The sequence below is a fragment of the Oncorhynchus clarkii genome, chromosome 18 (assembly GCF_045791955.1).
Source record: "Oncorhynchus clarkii lewisi isolate Uvic-CL-2024 chromosome 18, UVic_Ocla_1.0, whole genome shotgun sequence".
Classification (NCBI taxonomy): Eukaryota; Metazoa; Chordata; class Actinopteri; order Salmoniformes; family Salmonidae; genus Oncorhynchus; species Oncorhynchus clarkii.
This window is the reverse complement of record NC_092164.1, coordinates 32499546-32517629: the sequence shown is the minus strand read 5'-3', so window position 1 is coordinate 32517629 and position 18084 is coordinate 32499546. Positions and strand designations below refer to the sequence as shown.

General features: G+C 40.7%; 1 protein-coding gene across 1 annotated transcript; it reads left to right on the top strand.

The window, feature by feature from the left end:
• The first annotated feature begins 440 nt into the window (after window positions 1–440).
• Window positions 441–16509, top strand: LOC139372575 (sperm acrosome membrane-associated protein 4-like). Its single transcript, XM_071112319.1, has 3 exons — window positions 441–597; window positions 14485–14592; window positions 15062–16509. The coding sequence occupies exons 1-3, from the start codon at window positions 546–548 to the stop codon at window positions 15277–15279; spliced, it is 378 nt and encodes a 125-aa protein (XP_070968420.1). The 5' UTR covers window positions 441–545; the 3' UTR covers window positions 15280–16509.
• Window positions 16510–18084: the final 1575 nt, after the last annotated feature.

Sequence of the window (18084 nt, the reverse complement as noted above, 5' to 3'; positions counted from 1 at the left end):
CAACATGCCTCTCCAACACAGCCCTTCCAATCCCGCAAGTCGTCCTCAAGGATCAGCTATTTTCCCAATGTCAATCATGTGTTTAGAAGGCACTGAAAATAGCTTACTTACAATTTGTGATGATGTGTTGTTGCAGAAATAAATATGCCTATAATAAAAAATGTAACATGTTTAATAATTGCCTATGGTGGCATTTGGTATGCTGTGAATTTCTGTGAAGCTGTGAATTATAAACGTTTTTTTAAGGGGGATGGGAGGGGGTTCATTTTGAGCACATGCTTCCCTCAAAGGTATGTCCAACGCCCTGCTCCGACACGTAGAATAATGTCGCCGGCTCTATTCGTGGAATTTCTATCTGCAACGTTCAGGACGTTTTGCAACTGAACGTGGCCAAGATACCTCTCTACCTTGTATAACGGCGACGCGTCTGTGGTGATGGGAGGGAGGTTATAAATAGCGAGTTGGTGAAAAGCTGTTGTTTGAGAACATAGCTAACGGTCCATAGAGGCAAGGATAGAAACCTGCGAAACTTCTTTTTTTCAACGATGAACAGAATTATTCTCAGCATTTTCGCAGTTGGCCTGTGTTTTTCAGTTGGTAAGAAACAATTGCTTGTCTCATTTAGGTATCAATTTCATACCTAAAAACAATCTTCGATATGTGTGTGTAATGAATTGTTTAGACTAAACGATATTCGACAATCCTCTTCATCATTCGAAGCTAACCTGTATTTTCTTGTAATAAGATACACGATACTTTATCATATCAATAGGTTAACTTTACAGCCAATTAGAACACGTGGATGTCGTAAGAAGCCAAATTCTGAACTTTTGCCCAATTTATTGGCAAAATAATTGGTCTGATTGGTCAAAAGACCAATTACTAGTGAAAAAGATCTGAAAATCAGCTTAATTGTTCGCATTTGAAAGTTCGGATCCTCGTATCATAGAAAGAGCGGGGAAGGGGCAAAGAAATAATTGTACAAGTTTATCTGAAAAGTTCAAAATTAGTATTATGAAATTATCTGCTGGTATTTGTCCATGTTATAATGCTAACTGAATATGCTGATGTGTGTGTATTTTTTTTAGTCTTTGTATGGAAAAAATAATGTATAATAAGAACTCGGATTCTTCCATAAACTGGTTACAATAAAATAATCAACATATTTTTGAACAGTTTTACTCATCCCACTTCATTGACGTGATGGTAATGACGTGGCCTTTATTTGAGTCTTCAATTGCCATCAATGAAACATTTGAGATTAATATCTGAAACTGATTTAATCAATCATATCTGTCTTAGCTAAGTAGTGATTGTTGGCACGATGCGCTTCTAGAAATGGTAACATTGTAGCTACCGTAGCCCAAGCCCTTGTTCATTACTCAGTTTCATTACACGTAGGTCATTGGAGTAAGGAGTCTAATGTGGCAGTCAGTGCCGTTTATGATGGAGGACGATTTATTTTTCATGAGCATGAATTATTTCTATTACAGCATGTTGGATGACTGTCATTCATATTCCTTTCACCCAGTTGTATTTAACGTCGATAGGTCTAAGCTACTACATTTTCCCTAAACCTATCATGAGGTTGCTACAACCTAGCCTATGAAAAGTTTACAAAGTAGGAGCACACATGTGAGAGAAATTATTGGACAGACAGTGACTCATGCCTGTAATCCTTAGTCCAACAGTTGAAAACGAGTATCGATTGGACAAATTCCGTTTTTTAACCCCGCTTCGTTTGTTTCCGTTGAAGAAACAGAATCGGCCAAATGAATAAACCCCTAATCAGGCATAAACAGTTCACTTTAATTGTAGCCACGTATCCATTGTAGTCTCATTGTAGTCTCTACTCACCTTTCCCCTTCGTTTGTGGACTTCAATGAACACATCAGCTGTATGTGACCTAGCAAAAAACTTTTCCAAGCCAAACCATGTCATAACTGCTACACACAGCCTACATCGTTGTCCCCTTATTAGCTAAAGTAATGTCCTAGTTAACATAGCTAATAGAACTAACACATTAGTAAACCCATTACAATCATGCAGTAATGTTGCTTTGTAGTCAGTCAGCAGTTAGCAAATGTGATACCCAAATCTAACTGCCTGTAGCTCAGGACCTGAAGCAAGAATATGCACATTCTTGATACCATTTGAAAGGAAACACTTTGAAGTTAGTGTAAATGTGACATTCATGTCGGAGAATGTAACACACTAGGATCTGGTAAAAGACAATTAAAAGGAAAAAAATTACGTATTTTATCTTTGAAATGCAAGCGAAAGGTCAATGTATTATTCCAGGTTAGGTGCCATTTTAATATTTGCCACTAGATGTCAGCAGTGTAAGTGCACAGTTTTAGGCTGAACCATTGCAATGTTGTATCAAGTCTGCCCAAACGTGCCTAATGAAATTGAAAATGTATCAATAACTGTGCACACTCCTCAAACAATAGCATGGTATTCTTTCACTGTATTAGCTACTGTAAATTGGACAGTGCAGTTATTCTAAGAAGATTTTAAGCTTTCTGCCCATATCAGATATGTCTGGGAAATGTTCTTGTTACTTACAACCTAGAAGAAAAAGAAACGCACACCTATTTAGGCGAGGTGCTGGCTAGCGGAGTAGAAAACTTCAAAATAAAAGGGCCGCACACACTATGAGCTCAGATGTAAAAATGTCATTACCAACGTTTCGACAGCCAAGCTGTCTTCATCAGGGTATAATCACAAACCCTGCGGAATGACTCGTTTATATAGTGTCAGAAGACACAGGTGTCTGTAATCATGGCCATGAGTAGCCTAATATCATTGGTTTATTCTCAGATATTAAAATGGCATACAAAGAACAGCAAACAAACAACAAATGGATAGCATACGATCATAGATTCATTTTAGACTACACAAGCTGACAAACAATTACAATGGCAAAGTAACAATAATCACAAGAATGGCTTCAGATCAAAGTCTACATTGAGACTGAAGGGAGCAAGGGTCTTTAAGTTAAAGATCCAGGCAGCCTCTCGTTTTAACAATAAATTATCAAGGACACCCCCTCTCCTAGGGAGGGTGAAATGTTCAACGCCAATATAACGCAGAGACGAAATTGAGTGGCCTGCCTCCAAAAAGTGGGCCGCAACTGGGTAAGAAAAGTTTTTGCACCTAATGGTGCTACGATGCTCTGAGATGCGTACTTTTAATTTGCGCTTTGTTTTACCCACATCATTTTTACCACAAGGACAAGTTACAAGATAAATAACTGCCTTAGTGGATCACGTAATAACACCTTTGATTGGGATCGATGTCCCTGTTTGTGGGTGTTTGAAGGATCTACATTTAGAAGTGCCATTGCATTGAGCACAGCCATTACACTTGTAATTTCCATCCAGTAGGGGCGCAAATAGACGTTGTTCAGGAATATCTCGGTGGTAAATCAGAGTTTACCAATTGGTCTCTGAGATTTCTGCCCCGTGAGAATACGACCAAGGGAAGGTCCAAAAACACATTACCGAGACATCATCGGATTTTAGAATGTGCCAATGGTTGTGAACGATTCCCTTAACTTGTTCAGAACGCTTTGAAGAGCGGGTAGTTAGAACACAATAATGCATATTTTTGCGAGACTGACCTTGAAAGGTCATGTCTCGTTTTGTTTTGAATGTTCTCAATGGCAATATTAATCTGATCATTCTTGAGAACTTTCTTTGCGTCTCAGCCATATTTCTGTCAATCTGATTGTTTTTTGGTCAATGTACCAAGAGGAGGACAGAAGCTAGCTGTCCTCTGGCAACACCATGTTACCCTACAGCATGCTGTTGAGGCTACTGTAGACCATTGCAAAAAATGTTTTAATCAATTATTTGGTGGTGTGAATATATTGTATAGTTTTGAGTTATCCTTTTTAGATACGGTTTACAATTATGAAATTTGAGGATGGTCCTCCCCTTCCTCCACTGTTCTCTACAGAATAACTTTGTTAAGAAGGGACTGCCTTTAATAAACAATGAATCCCTTTGAAAACAGCCTGTGGCATCTGAGTCAATTATGTTAGTGTCAAAATTGACTTAGTGTAAATGTAATAACTTTGACTATGACCAATCTTGTCTCAAACAGTTTGGAAAATCACACTGGGTAAAATTAAGGTTTGGTTTGGATTTGTTTATGTCCATTTACCCACTAACGTGGGTGCGGTGATTTGCACTTCATCCAATAACAGTGTGACAGACTTGCCTAGCAGCTCTGTTTACATAAGACCACACTTCACACGTTTTTTTTTTTACTTGAGAAATACTGCACCGAACACCTTAGTTAGATGTGGAATTGCGCCACTAAACATCCTCGGTCAACTACAATTAGATTGATCTTAAATTAATTCTTGGGATTTTGAGGATATTATAGCTATCCTACAGTGCCTACAGGGGGGCAAACATCAATAACCAAACAAGATATTGTTCAGGAAGACTGAAATCCATTTTATTCGTTTTCTAATGAGCAACAGAACCCATGTGCCAATCAGCCTGTTCAGTGGCTCTTAAGAGCCCCAAAGCTTGGTCTGAACATTAATACGCATTACTTGTGACTTGATTTTGGAAGCATAAGGACCATTTGAATTAGCAATCATTTTCAAAAACAAACGTTAAATTGATTTGCACCTTTTTTATAGGGTTAGTGTTCCTACACTGCCATAGCTCCATGTTAGTGTGTGTTTACAGAAGACTGAGGGACCACCTGTACTAATGAGCTATCTAGCATGTTCCTGGACACCTGTGTGTAAAGGATGAAGGCTGCCAGAAAAATGTAACTTAAAAATACTGTTGGCTGCTACTGTTAGAACCGGTTAAAATTGTGTACAGTAAGTGTATTATGCATTTGTGAAATTATTTGGAGGTGATATGAAACTAAAGGGCTTTGTTTCTCGAACCTTATTACAATTGAGAATGGATTCGGTTTAAATTGAGTGTTTGGCTGCCAGAGCCAGTCTACCTCTGAAAATAACATGAGGTCCTTGGATCTTAAGGAGTTACAGGACCTTAAGGAGCCTGATGGTACCGTTACTCCTGAAGAGTACATCTTGGGCTAATGTAGCCCATTTTGTAAAGCTGGGATGACTTGAACCTTATTGACTATATAGGACCATATGGTCAGCAGATAACAATGCTTTATAAAGGAATGTCATCAATTATTTATTTATTTATTTATGGTTAAATGGATAGTTAACCCAAATTACAGAATAAAATTGGTTTCCTTACCCTGTAAGCAGTCTATGGACAAGGTATGACAGCGATCCAGGCTTTGGTTTTCTTGACCTGGCCACTTTCAAATGCTAACTTTTTCAATTTTTTTTCAATTACATTTCCAAAACACCCTAAAGTATCTGTGCACCTCAATGAAGCTAGGCTACTCATAGATTTGGATATGAAGTGGAAACGCTAATAGCGGTACCACTGACTTGCATTGAATTTGTGCTAAAAAGTTTGAGACAGTGGCCAGATCGGTAGGCCTATACTACAAAGCAGGATCGATGAGTGAGTTAGTCAGCTAAACTTGATAAACAACTTATTTTCTGATTTTAATGAAGAAAGCTGAAATGTTTAAAGTCAATTAGACCATTCCAATTTCAAGCCGGTCTTGAAAAAAAGTTAGCTGGCTTACTCATTGATCCTGCTATGTAGTAATTGGTATTTTATTAGGGATCCCGATTAGCTGCTCCCAAGGCAGCAGCTACTCTTCCTGGGATCCAAACACATTAAGACACATTACACACAACAAAGGATAAAACAGTACATAACTGTCACACCACCACATCCACAACACAATGTATGATACCACTACACAACAATATTAGTGAACGTGTGCAATTGCCCGTATGCGTGTGTCTCTTGACTCCACTGTTTCATAAAGTGTGGAGAAAAAATATATAATAATCTGCTTCTACTGTTTGAATCAGTTACCTGATGTGGAATAGAGTTCCATGTAGTGATGGCTCTATGTAGTACTGTGCGCCTCCCATAGTCTGTTCTGGACTTGTGGATTGTGAAGAGACCTCTGGCATGTCTTGAGGAATGCATGTGTGTCCGAGCTGTGTGCTTGTAGTTTAAACCAGCTCGGCACATTCAGCTTGTCAACACCTCGAACAAAAACAAGCCGTGATGAAGTCAATCTCTCCTCCACTTTGAGCCATGAACTTGACATGCATGTTATTAATGCTAGCTCTCCATGTACATTTAAGGGCCAGCTGCACTTCCCTGTTCTGAACCAGTCCCTCTTTGTGGCACCTGACCACACGACAGTAGTCCAGATGTGACCAAACTAGGGCTTGTAGGACCTGCCTTGTTGACTGTGTTAAGGCAGAGCAGCGCTTTATGGACAGCCTCCTCCCCATCTTAGTGTAACCAATGTGAAATGGCTAGCTAGTTGGCGGTGGAGCGCGCTAATAGCGTTTCAATCGGTGACGTCACTCGCTCTGAGACCTTGAAATAGTTGTTCCCCTTGCCCTGCAAGGGCTGCAGCTTTTGTGGCGCGATGGGTAACGATGCTTCGTGGGTGTCAGTTGTTGTGTGCAGAGGGTCCCTGGTTCGAGCCCAGGTAGGGGCGAGAAGAGGGACGGAAGCTATACATTTAGATTAGCTACTGTTGTATCATGTTTTGACCATGATAGTTTACAATCCAGGATTACTCCAAGCAGTTTAATCTCAATTTGCTCAATTGCCACATTATGAATTACAATATTTAGTTGAGGTTTAGTGCATGTCCCAAATACAATGCTGTAAGTTTATTAATATTTAGGACTAATATATTCCTTGCCACCCACTCTAAAATTAAATGTTGCAGTCTCTGTAGTAGCTGACATATACAGTGTCTATTTTTATTGAACCTTGAGTATCTGGAACATCAGCATTCGTAGAATTTGATTACAGGCTCAATGTCCAGAAACAAAACTTTCTTCTGAAACTCCAGCTACAAGTCATTTACAACATTAACAATGTCTACACTGTATTTCTGATCAAGAGATGTTATTTAAATGGACAAAAAAATAGCTTTTTTTCAAACAAGAACATTTAAGTGACCCCAAACTTTTGTGTATAGGACAAAACACACCACAAGGCACAACACTACATAAAGAGACATTAGACAACATAGCAAGGCAGAAACACATGGTACAAACATTGGGCACAGACAACAGCACAAACGGCAAGAAGGTTGAGTCATCTGAAAAGTAAGGGGCCTAAACAGCTGCCTTGGGGAATTCCTGATTCTACCTGGAGTATGTTGGAGAGGCTTCCATTAAAGAACACCATCTGTGTTCTGTTAGACAGGTAAATCTATCCACAATCTAGCAGGGGGTGTAACGCTATAACAGGATTTTCAGGCCGCAGACTGATCGATAATGTCAAAAGCCACACAACAGCCCCGACAATCGTTTTATAATTCTCTCAGCCAATCAGTCATTTGTGTAAGTTCTATGCTTGTTGAATGTCCTTCCCTATAAGTGGAAGTTTTCTAAGGGTTGATAACGGGCTGATTGGTCGGCTATTTGAGCCAGTAAAGGGGGCTTTACTATTCTTGGGTAGCGGAAATTCTTTAACTTCTCTCCAGGCCTGAAGGCGCACACTTTCTAGTAGGCTTAGATTGAAGATATGGCAACTAGGAGTGGCAATATTGTCCGCTATTATCCTCAGTCATTTTCCATTCAAGTTCAGACCCTGGTGGCTTGTAGTATATCCTAATCTTACTAGATTTGCACACACTGTACATAGATTTTCTATTGTGTTATTGACTATATGTTTGTTTACCCCATGTGGAACTGTTTTTGTCGCTTTGCTTTATCTTGGCCAGGTCACAGTTGTAAATGAGAACTTGTTTTCAACTGGCCTACCTGGTTAAATAAAGGTGAAATAAAATGCATTTTAAAAATCCCTCTGGTAAAGAATAACATGTATTGCTAACAGGCTAAGGAAACTTCATAATTTGGGTGAACTATATCTTTAATTTGCCATGAAACTCTTATTCCTAACTTGGTGGCTCTTGTACTATTTTATTTTCGGTGAATTCACTCCACCCTATTTGATGTTTTAGGGTTGGTATGTGTGGTTTGTCAAACCCTTAAGCACAGATCCAGGCATACTAAACTCGCCTAGATTGCGTGTCAGAACCTGTCCACATTATGCATGTGATTTTTAAAGGCTTGCTGTTTTTATGTGTGACCCAAAGTTTTAAATACCTTAGTTCCACGAAGCATGCCTTTGTCCCAGCTCAGGTTTCAAACCACACCCTTACTATAGGATTTTCTGCAATCATCTACCTTGACTGAGTTCTTCCTGAATTGTGACTATGTAAGAATCAAAATGACACACAATTTCTGGCCTCATTCCTCATGATTTTTACCAAATATTTTCAGAACATGATTTCATACATTTGCATAGGTTCCCCTGAAGTTTTTTTGTTGGTGAAACTAAGATCGTATGAAAATGTAATGTTGCTCGCTTACTCTTTTGGCTCAGTGTTGTTCAGTGTAATACTTCAGTGTATTCACTAGAAAACAAATGGGAGGGGCCTACCTGAATTTGTGCAATAGAAACTAGTTTTGCAAATGTTGATACCTTTAGCTGAATCCCACAGTTCTTACCTTTCTAACAGTACTAAGGATGTGTTTGTAGGACTTGTGTAAAAACTTAAATGTACTTTGAGGGCAGTATACAATATGTATAGTTTAGAAAATGCCACCAGATGGCGTCAGAGTAAAAGGTGTAACCTTTCAGGGACACGGTGTAGAACTAGTGTGCATTGCTGACACCCTCAAGGTGAAACATTTTACTTGACAACTACATTGTCACGGGAATTATGGTACACTATGAACACAAAAGTATGTGGATACCCTTTGAAATGAGTGGATTTGGCTATTTTAGCCACACCATTGCAGACGGGTGTATAAAATCAATCACACAGCCACACAATCTCCATAGACAAACATTGGCAGTTGAATGGCCTTACTGAAGAGCTCAGTGACTTTCAAAGTGGCACCGTCGTAGGATGCCATCTTAAACTGTAAAGTTTGGTGGCGGAGGAATAATGGTCCGGGGCTGTTTTTCATGGTTCGGACCCCTTAGTTCCAGTGAAGGGAAATCTAATGCTACAGCATACAATGAAATTCTTGATGATTCTGTGCTTCCAACTTTGGTAACAGTTAGGGGAAGGCCCTTTACTGTTTCAGCATGACAATTCCCCCGTGCACAAAGCGAGGGCCATACAGAACTGTCGATCGGTGTGGAAGAACTTGACTGGCCTGCAGAGCCCTGACCCCAACCCCATCGAACACCTTTGGGATGAATTTGAACGCCAAATGTAAGCAGGCCTAATCACCCAACATCTGTGCTCGACCTCACTAATGCTCTTGTGGCTGAATGGAAGCAAGTCCCCGCAGCAATGTTCCAACATCTAGTGGAAAGCCTTTCCAGAAGAGTAGAGGCTGTTGTAGCAGCAACGGTTGACCAACCCCATATTAATGCCCCTTATTTTGGAATTATGTGTTTGAGCAGGTGTCAACTATGAAAATAAAGAGTCCATATATACTCACTCCATATATAAACTCCCAGTAATTTATTGGGTATTTAAATACTTTTGCTAATGTAGTGTAACCTTTTTTTTTAGAAAACATTTTAGGGGAAACAGAAATTGGGAAAGGCAAACAATACTAAATACTTTGGCTTTTGCTCGGCTTTACTGAACACCGGTTGGAATGAACATTGGAGTAGTTCCAGACTTTATTTGTAAAGGATTTTAGGCTTAAGCAAAATGTTTTGTGTACTATATGTCCAGGTTATTTAAATAAGATGAGACTTGCTCAGTTGAGACCACATTAGACCATTTTAAAATGAATAGAATCAACACATCCATGAAGCCACTGTCTTCCCCTTCTCAATTGTTTTGTTGCACTGTACTTCATGGTGGGCCTTAGAACTGGGAGATGCGTAACCAATTGTCCTGAATAACCTGATCGGTTATTTTACGGAATCCTGATCTACCTTTTTCATTCACTATAATTCAATACACAATGTTTGTTGAAAGCCTTGATCTGCCTGGTCAAGGCTCTAGATTACGACACACCATGGGAGTCTCATCAGGCCACATTGTCATCAGGTGGACAACTTTGGTACTCATGTTAGAAATCTATCAAGTCTGTTTTGCTCATTTGCCTGATGAGATGAGGATCTGCAAATGTAGTGTTTTTGTACAATGTGATAAGCGTATGTCCAACAGTAACACAGGGAGAATGTTTCCTTATGCTACCAGTTTACTTTAGGTATCTTTGTTAAGATGGCATTGTGTCTGTTTTCACAATGTTGCCTTGCATCCAGTGGTGGAAAAAGTACCCAGTTGTCATACTGTAATTTTACTCAGGTAATAGAAAATGACTCGCGTGGCAGTCACCCAGTAAAATACTACTTGAGTAAAAGTATTTGATTTTAAATCTACGTAAGTATCAAAAGTAAATGTTACTGTTAAAGTATTAATCATTTCAAGTTCCTTTTTTATATTAAGAAAACAAGACGGCAAGGGGCACACCAACACACAGATGTAATTTACAAATTTAAGAATGTGTGTTTAGTGAGTCCACCAGATCAGAGGCAGTAGGGGTGACCAGGAATGTTCCCTTTTTAAGTGTGTGAATGGACCATTTCTGTCCTGCTAAGCATTCAATATGTAACATACTTTTGGGTGTCAGGGATCATGTATGAAATAAAAAGTACATTTTCTTTAGGATTGTAGTAAAGTAAGTTTTCAAATATAAATGAAGTACAGATACCCCAAAAATACAATTTAATACTTTTACACCGCTGCTTGCGTAAAACTCCTTACAGAACATAAAACACCCGACAATATACAAAAACCTAAATAGGGCTGAGGACTGTACAGGGCACTATACAACTGCTTATCAGGTCTGTTTTTGTTGGCTTGGTAGTTCGAATGGAATCCATGCAATACTGCATAGGCCCACAAGGAGTTTTATTTCGGATGGGGGAATTTAAGATGCTTGAATGTTGCTACAGGCCAATAAAATTCCCCATGACGACTATTTTGTGACATGGTAATCCTGTGTATTTATCAGTCTGCCTTACACTTTGTCCATGTAATAATAATAATAATTAGCCTTATACAGTATAACACAAACCATATTGTTTCTAATAATGTATGTCCTAAACATATAGTATGTCCAGTCTGCCTTAAAGTATAACCTTTTGACAGTCATAGGCCACATTTTTTTTGTGCATTTTATTTTAGGGTGAGTTGTATGAGTAACTGTTTATTCATACTCAATGGTCACTGTCCTCTTAAAAGGCAACGATGGTGGAGACACAATTATTAAGAGGTTGCTTGTGTGGTGAACATTCCCCATGATGACGAATATAGAATCAGACTACCATTATGGTGCCTCAGTCAGTTCCCATATGACTCGCTGTCTCCCCATGCTCTTGCGTGTCCGAACAAGGCTTGTGTGCTCATCCTTAACCCCCTCATTGCGTCGGTAAATGACCTGTTGTGGCAGGAATGCAGCCAACTGTAAGCCTAGGAGCAGTTCTGTTTGCGCAACCTGACTGTCCCCTGTTTTTGTGAGGTGGTGACCGATTTGGTGGGGCGATGGGAGAGACTGGGTAACGGGTTTGACTGGATTTGTGAAGGGTAATGTCAAGGTGCGGCCCCAAGACTGACAAACATTCATGTCATGACTCATGTACGTTACGTAGGCCCGTACGTTACTATGCACAGTATGGCAACCTTGTTTGGTGTGCTTCCAGGAGCTGAGCCTGTAGGTTGTTGTACGTACTGTAGTGGTAGGGGAATTAGCATTCTCATTGAGGACAATTGATTATTTTTCACTCATGGGGACGGTTTCCCAGACACATTTAAGTCTAGTCTTGAACTAAAAAGCATGGTCAAAATAGCTTTGTAGTCCAGGACTAAGCTTGATTTGTGTCTGGGGAAACCGTCACTTAGGCTGAGTTAACACAGGCAGTCCAACTCTGCTCTTTAGAACAATTATTATCAAAAGAGCTGCTCTGATTGGTCAGAAGACCAATAAGTGGAAAAATATCAGCATTTTGCTGCTTTTAGGTCAAAGCATTAAGTGGGAAGGTTGACAAGTGGAAGTTTACTTGTGCGCTTACATCTGTCCCGTCTGCCTTCTCTGCGTATTCCCTCAAGGATGTCTTGTCGGAACGACACCTTATTTCATATTTGAACCTAAAGAATGGAATTCAAACAATGATTGAATGATCAGCTCAAATGGCAACAAGATGTTTTGATACACGGAGTGGCTTTAAAGTTGGATAAAAGCTGAATCAATGTCTGCAAGGTCACAATGATACTTTGTCATGTAGTGCATCAAAGACCGTGGACACCTGCTTGTCGAACATGTCATTCCAAAACCATGGGCATAAATATGGAGTTGGTCCCCCCCGCCCGCCCCTTGCTGCTATAATTTGAGAAGGCTTTCCACTAGATGTTGGAACATTGCTGTGGGAACTTGATTCCATTCAGCCAGGAGCATTACTGAGGTCAGGCACTGATGTTGGGCGACTAGGCCTGGCTCGCAGTCGGCGTCCCAATTCATCCCAAAAGTGTTCAATGGGGTTGAGGTCAGAGCTCTGTGCAGACCAGAAGTTCTTTCACACCGATCTCAACAAACCATTTGTGTATGGACCTCAATTTATGCACAGGGGCATTGTCATGCTGAAAAAGGAAAGGGGCTTCCCAAACTGTTGCCACAAAGTTGGAAGCACACTCCTCTAGAATGTCATTGTACACTGTAGCGTTAAGATTTCCTTTCATTGGAACTAAGAGGCCAAGCTCAAACAATAAAGCATCCCCAGATCATTATTCCTCCTTCCACCAAACTTTACAGTTGGCACTATGCATTGGGGCAGATGGTTCTCCTGGCAGCCGCTAAACCCAGATTTTTCCATCGGCCTGCCAGGTGGTGAAGAGCATTCTCTGGAGTGATGGACTCGAGTGGAAACGTGATTCAATGGTGCCGAGCTTTACACTACACCAACTAACGCTTGGCGTTGCGCATGGTGATCTTCAGGTGTGTGCGGCTGCTAGGCCTTAAACCAATTTCATGAAGCTCCCGACAAACGTTTATTGTGCTGACGTTGCTTCGAGGCAATTTGGAACTTGGTAGTGAGTGTTGCAACAGACAGACTATTTTACGCGCTTCAGCACTTGGGGTTCCCATTCTGTGAGCTTATATGGCCTACCCCTTCGCGGCTGAGACGTTATTGCCCCTAGACATTTCCACTTCACAACAACCGCACTTGCAGCTCTAACAGGGCAGAAATGACGAACTGACTTGTTAAGGTGGCATCCTATGACAGTGCTACATTAAGTCACTAAGCTCTTCAGTAAGGCCATTCTACTGCCAATGTTTGTCTATGGAGATTGCATGGCAGTGTGCTCGCTTTTATACACCTGTCAGCAATGGGTGTGGCTGAAATGGCCGATTCCACTAATTGGGTGTACACATACTTTTGTGTGTATATATTGTGTGGAACATGACACCCAAGCAGTTGAGTCATTTGGTTGGATTGTGGAGATCCACTCACATTCAATGGCAGTTTGGTGGGGTTTTTTTATGATCAGGAGTGGCACTTTGTAACCCGAGTCTGAACTTATCTGCGATGGGGTGTAACCGAAACCAGTGTTTGGGTGGGGGGGGGGGAGCGAGCAGTCTTCTGAATGGTGCTTTTACAACCTTTCTAAGCAACCCAACGTTCCTTGGTTCAATCAAATTGCTTAAATGATTTTTGTCCACCAGACATTGATAATTGAAGGTCATACCATGTTTTCCTGCTTTCATGGAAAGGCATACATTTTTGGGGGGTTGACGTGCACACACTGGTATATACGTACACTTTTGTTGGCCAGGTTTTGAACTCCTAAGGTACTGCGTGTGTTTCTGGGAGGGTTATTTGAATAAGTCAACTTGCTCAGGGACTTGCAACTAATTTGTTGAATTTATGGTTGTTGCGGTCATTCAGTTCATTCTGTAGTTTCCGGCAGACCATTCCTCCTCTGCCCCCTAAAACCACTAAACTACTTGTTTATAAAAGTAGGGTAGTTCCCTGACCCGATTTTGCTCTGTTTTGGAGTAGCGCTTACTGGGAAGCAGCCATTTTGTCTGTCCCCATCAAAAGCTACAGAACTTTGTTTTGAGTAGTGAACAAATATTCAAACAACCATGCCCTTCTATGATTAACCATAATGGTACCTACGCAGGTTGGGCCCTTCATCCACTGAAGTGTACAAAACCGGGTGGGAGTCGTCGACTAAACCGCTGTTTGGCCCATATTAACAGACTGTCTCAATGATGTAGGATTGCATCAACACGCATTAGGTCATCTACAAGAATGTTTCCTTGAACATGATGATTTGTAGAATGGCATGGTAATTTATTGCTTGGTTTTTATTTATCCTGCTTTCTCATCCCAGGCCAGGCTCTGCAGTGCTTCAACTGTGAGCTCTGCATCTTCAACGTGTTCCAGACCAAAGTCACCTGCGGCGCTGACGAGCAATGTTTCAACGGTGTCGGAAAAGCAGGTAAGGACCAAAGGACTGGCTGACACAGGTCACTGGTGTCTTACATTGTAATCATTTAGCAGATGCTCTTATCCAGCGCGACTTAGTGCGTTCAACATCCATATAGCAGTCATTGCAAGTAAGGACTTTCCTCAAGAAGTAGCTTACAGTATCAGCGAAATTGGTAAAAGACAAGTGCAAGTTTGCTACAAAGACCAGTACAACAGTAAGTTTATTTTTTATTTTGTGTGTTTTTGCACCTTTTTAAGAGCCTCTGTCCTCTTCAGAAGCCAAAAAGGAAGGAAGACAACCTGCTACTATCCCTTTGCAGATGCTAAAATTTCACTTGTCAGCTTTCTGCCTTGGGGCAAAAAGCTTATGGAAAACCACTTACGATTCCTAGTTTGTTGGGTTATGCGCCGCTTGGCACGACGATGCCCAAGTAAATAAGTCAAGAGGCACCACATTATTTATGTCTTTTCATCCACAGCTCATGTTTTGGAAATCAAGACAAAAGGCTGCCTGAAAATGAACGACTGCAATAAGGTGTCTACAACCACGTTCCCTTCCATTTCCAACGTCACAGTCTACAGCGTAAACAAGACCTGCTGTAGCTCGGACCTGTGTAACGCTGCCCCGGGCCAGCCCCGAATGAGAATCCTGCACCTGGCCCTCGCCACCACCTTCATGACCAAAGTCCTAGTGTAAGGGGGGGGGAGCCCTCTGGCCTATACATATACAGAGGTTGATACGCATGTAGGTTGATGGTTCACACATGCCAACATTAGCAGCAATCTGTCCATGTATAGAAGTCCTGCATTATCTTATATAATTTAGGCCAAGGAGGAAACATTTAGTGTATCATACCATCTAAACTTCAATTATTTCCACTAAAAAAATAGATTTGTCCTTGATGCCTCTGGAAGTCTCTAAATTAGTTTTATTGCTCACTTGGAAATGCAGTCAGATTAGCTTTTCCCTGACCCTCATTCCATTGCACTTACACACCACGAAAAACATTCAATTAAATGGAATGCTCACATACAATAGGCAACTTTTCATCAACATAATTGAGCAGATGCCTTCTGGCACTTTAGTAGGATGATGCACTTCAGTCATTATACTGTATAACCAATGAATGTGTATACTGACTGATTCATTCATCTTCATTAGGGAGCTCCGCTAACAAAGACAATATTTACCAACTTTGGTGTTGGTTATACCTGCTTGTACAGTAGGTGTCATGGGTGATGGACTGCATTCAGTGTTGTCCCAATTGCCATGCTCTATTATACAGTATCCCTGAGGCCAATGTATACATTAAAGGTTAAGTACATGCCATTTCAGTCAATGTTAATTTCAGATGAATGCTACTTTCAAACCACTATTTCAATTTGATGTTCAATGTTAATGAGCCGATTATCCAGCCACTTGGTGTTGGGGAGCTCCACTGATCACCCAAATTACAATTAATAATGCAATTGCTCTATGACCATGTTTCCCCCATTGATGACCTAGACCAAAGGAGGGCCAGTTGCTAAACTAGTCTCTGTCCCTAAAAAGGGCAAACAATGTGGTTAATCTTGTTTTGACTGGGAATTGTATCTTTGTCCACCCTGCATATTCCTTTTTGCCTAAAGTAATACTTGTATTTGTATGGCAATATTAGAATGTAGGTGTAGATAATTAAATCAAGCTTTATAAATGCTATTTGTATTAATAGGATTTTCTAGGTTAATTAGAAATTTGTCAAACCTACTTGTTTAGGAAGAACTGTGTACTAATTTGATGTTGTACTAACTAAATGGCTTGACTGGTTAGGTAAATATGAAACATTTTATTTTTGAAAACCTATTTTTAAACTGTAAATGTGTATACTGTACGGGATTGCTGGGTGACTGCAAAAATAAATGATTAAAGCTTCTACAAAATCCCTTACCACCTTAGTTGTTTGCTTTTGTCTATCGGCGTCATGACTTTTATCCACGCCCAAACACCCTTCACGCCAGTTCTGTGTAACAGCTGGCGGGAAGTGCACTAAACCTTTCATATTTCTATTTTAACACTCGTTACATTTGAAAGTATGAAAACGAACCATGCGTCGACATCACATGCGGCAACCACAGTATTTTGCATTACAATATTAAATCGGACAAATGGGAAATGGCTCACATATTAATCATTTTCTCTTTAGTGGGAAAATGTAGTAGTGGATGTTTTTTATCTTTTTCAATGACTATTCATGCTTAGCCCTGCCAATCAGATGAGCCCAAGCTGTCCTTGTCACGCATGCTCATGTCTTAATATAATGTTTTTATTCTCTTCACAAAAGGCAAACTCATCATACTTATATCATGCCATGGCTTGACCCTATTATTGTAAAGATGTAACATTTTTTTACCACTAACCTGTCGATTTAAAGCTTGTGAAGCTGGTATTGTTTTGCAGGGGTCTTGTCCTCTGCATTAGGAACCTTCTTCGATGAGGTTTAACAGCGGTTGGCATCCAATATTAATAGTGCATTTCCAGCCACCAATGAATTGTACTGGAGTATAAATGTGTTATACTTTGTTACAAAAAGGGGAAATAAAAAATGACACTGCCAACTAACCTTATACTCAAAAACCCACCACCACATTCCACTATTTTGATCCTACACCAGGTTGACGCCCTAGGAGGATGGGACACTACCATTTAACACACCCTGTAACTCTTCTGTAGTAAAATCTCAAACCCAAGTACTTCTCTGCAGCTGCCACAACTATTTTCTCTGATTTACATTCCATTTCTGCAGTACAGTTAACCATGCCAATGGACGCTAAAAAGCCAACTTTCCTGAAGCATATTTCATTTGGTCAAAAATGTACTACACACCGGGAGCCTCTTAGGATCCCTCACCCTTGACCCATCTTCCTGCACTTCACTGTCTCCGCAAACACGTACAAATCTGACCCTGGCAACCTCCACCTGCTTCTCTTGCACTTCTGATCCCCAGCATGGGCACCCATACAGTTAACACACACGGCTTCTTTCACCAATACTTCATAATCCCTTGTCCCATACCCTCCTGCACACTTCTCACATCTAGGAATCGCCCTCCTACACACTGCTGAAACAACCATAAGCTTGGCACCTGAAACACTCGCTGGCAGGTGTCAAACACCGGGAATCTTCAACATTAGTTGATCCAGCTTCACCCTCACAGCTACCACAGTAATCATTAACTCCTTTCAATGGCACCCTGTTCATGAGAGCAAAGCGAGAACAGGTCTCATTCGCGTGGCGCCTGCTCCCTCTGGAAGGAAGAAACAATCACAAGTCCACTTCAGGTTACCTTCACCAATGCATCCGCACCCAACCTGAAACCACATGTGGTGCACTTTCTCCAAAAATCACTCCTACTGTACCAGATTCATCTTTACCATGACCATCGGTGCAAGGCTCACGCTCCAAGATCTTCACCACACCTGCCAACACAGGTAATTTATCTTCACTCTTCCAATTCACCCCCAG

Coding starts and splice junctions, on each gene's coding strand:
- LOC139372575 (XM_071112319.1), top strand. CDS start 546: ATGAACAGAATTATTCTCAGCATTTTCGCAGTTGGCCTGTGTTTTTCA. Junction 598..14,484: donor TGGCCTGTGTTTTTCAGTTG/GTAAGAAACAAT, acceptor TTCTCATCCCAG/GCCAGGCTCTGCAGTGCTTC. Junction 14,593..15,061: donor CAACGGTGTCGGAAAAGCAG/GTAAGGACCAAA, acceptor TTTCATCCACAG/CTCATGTTTTGGAAATCAAG.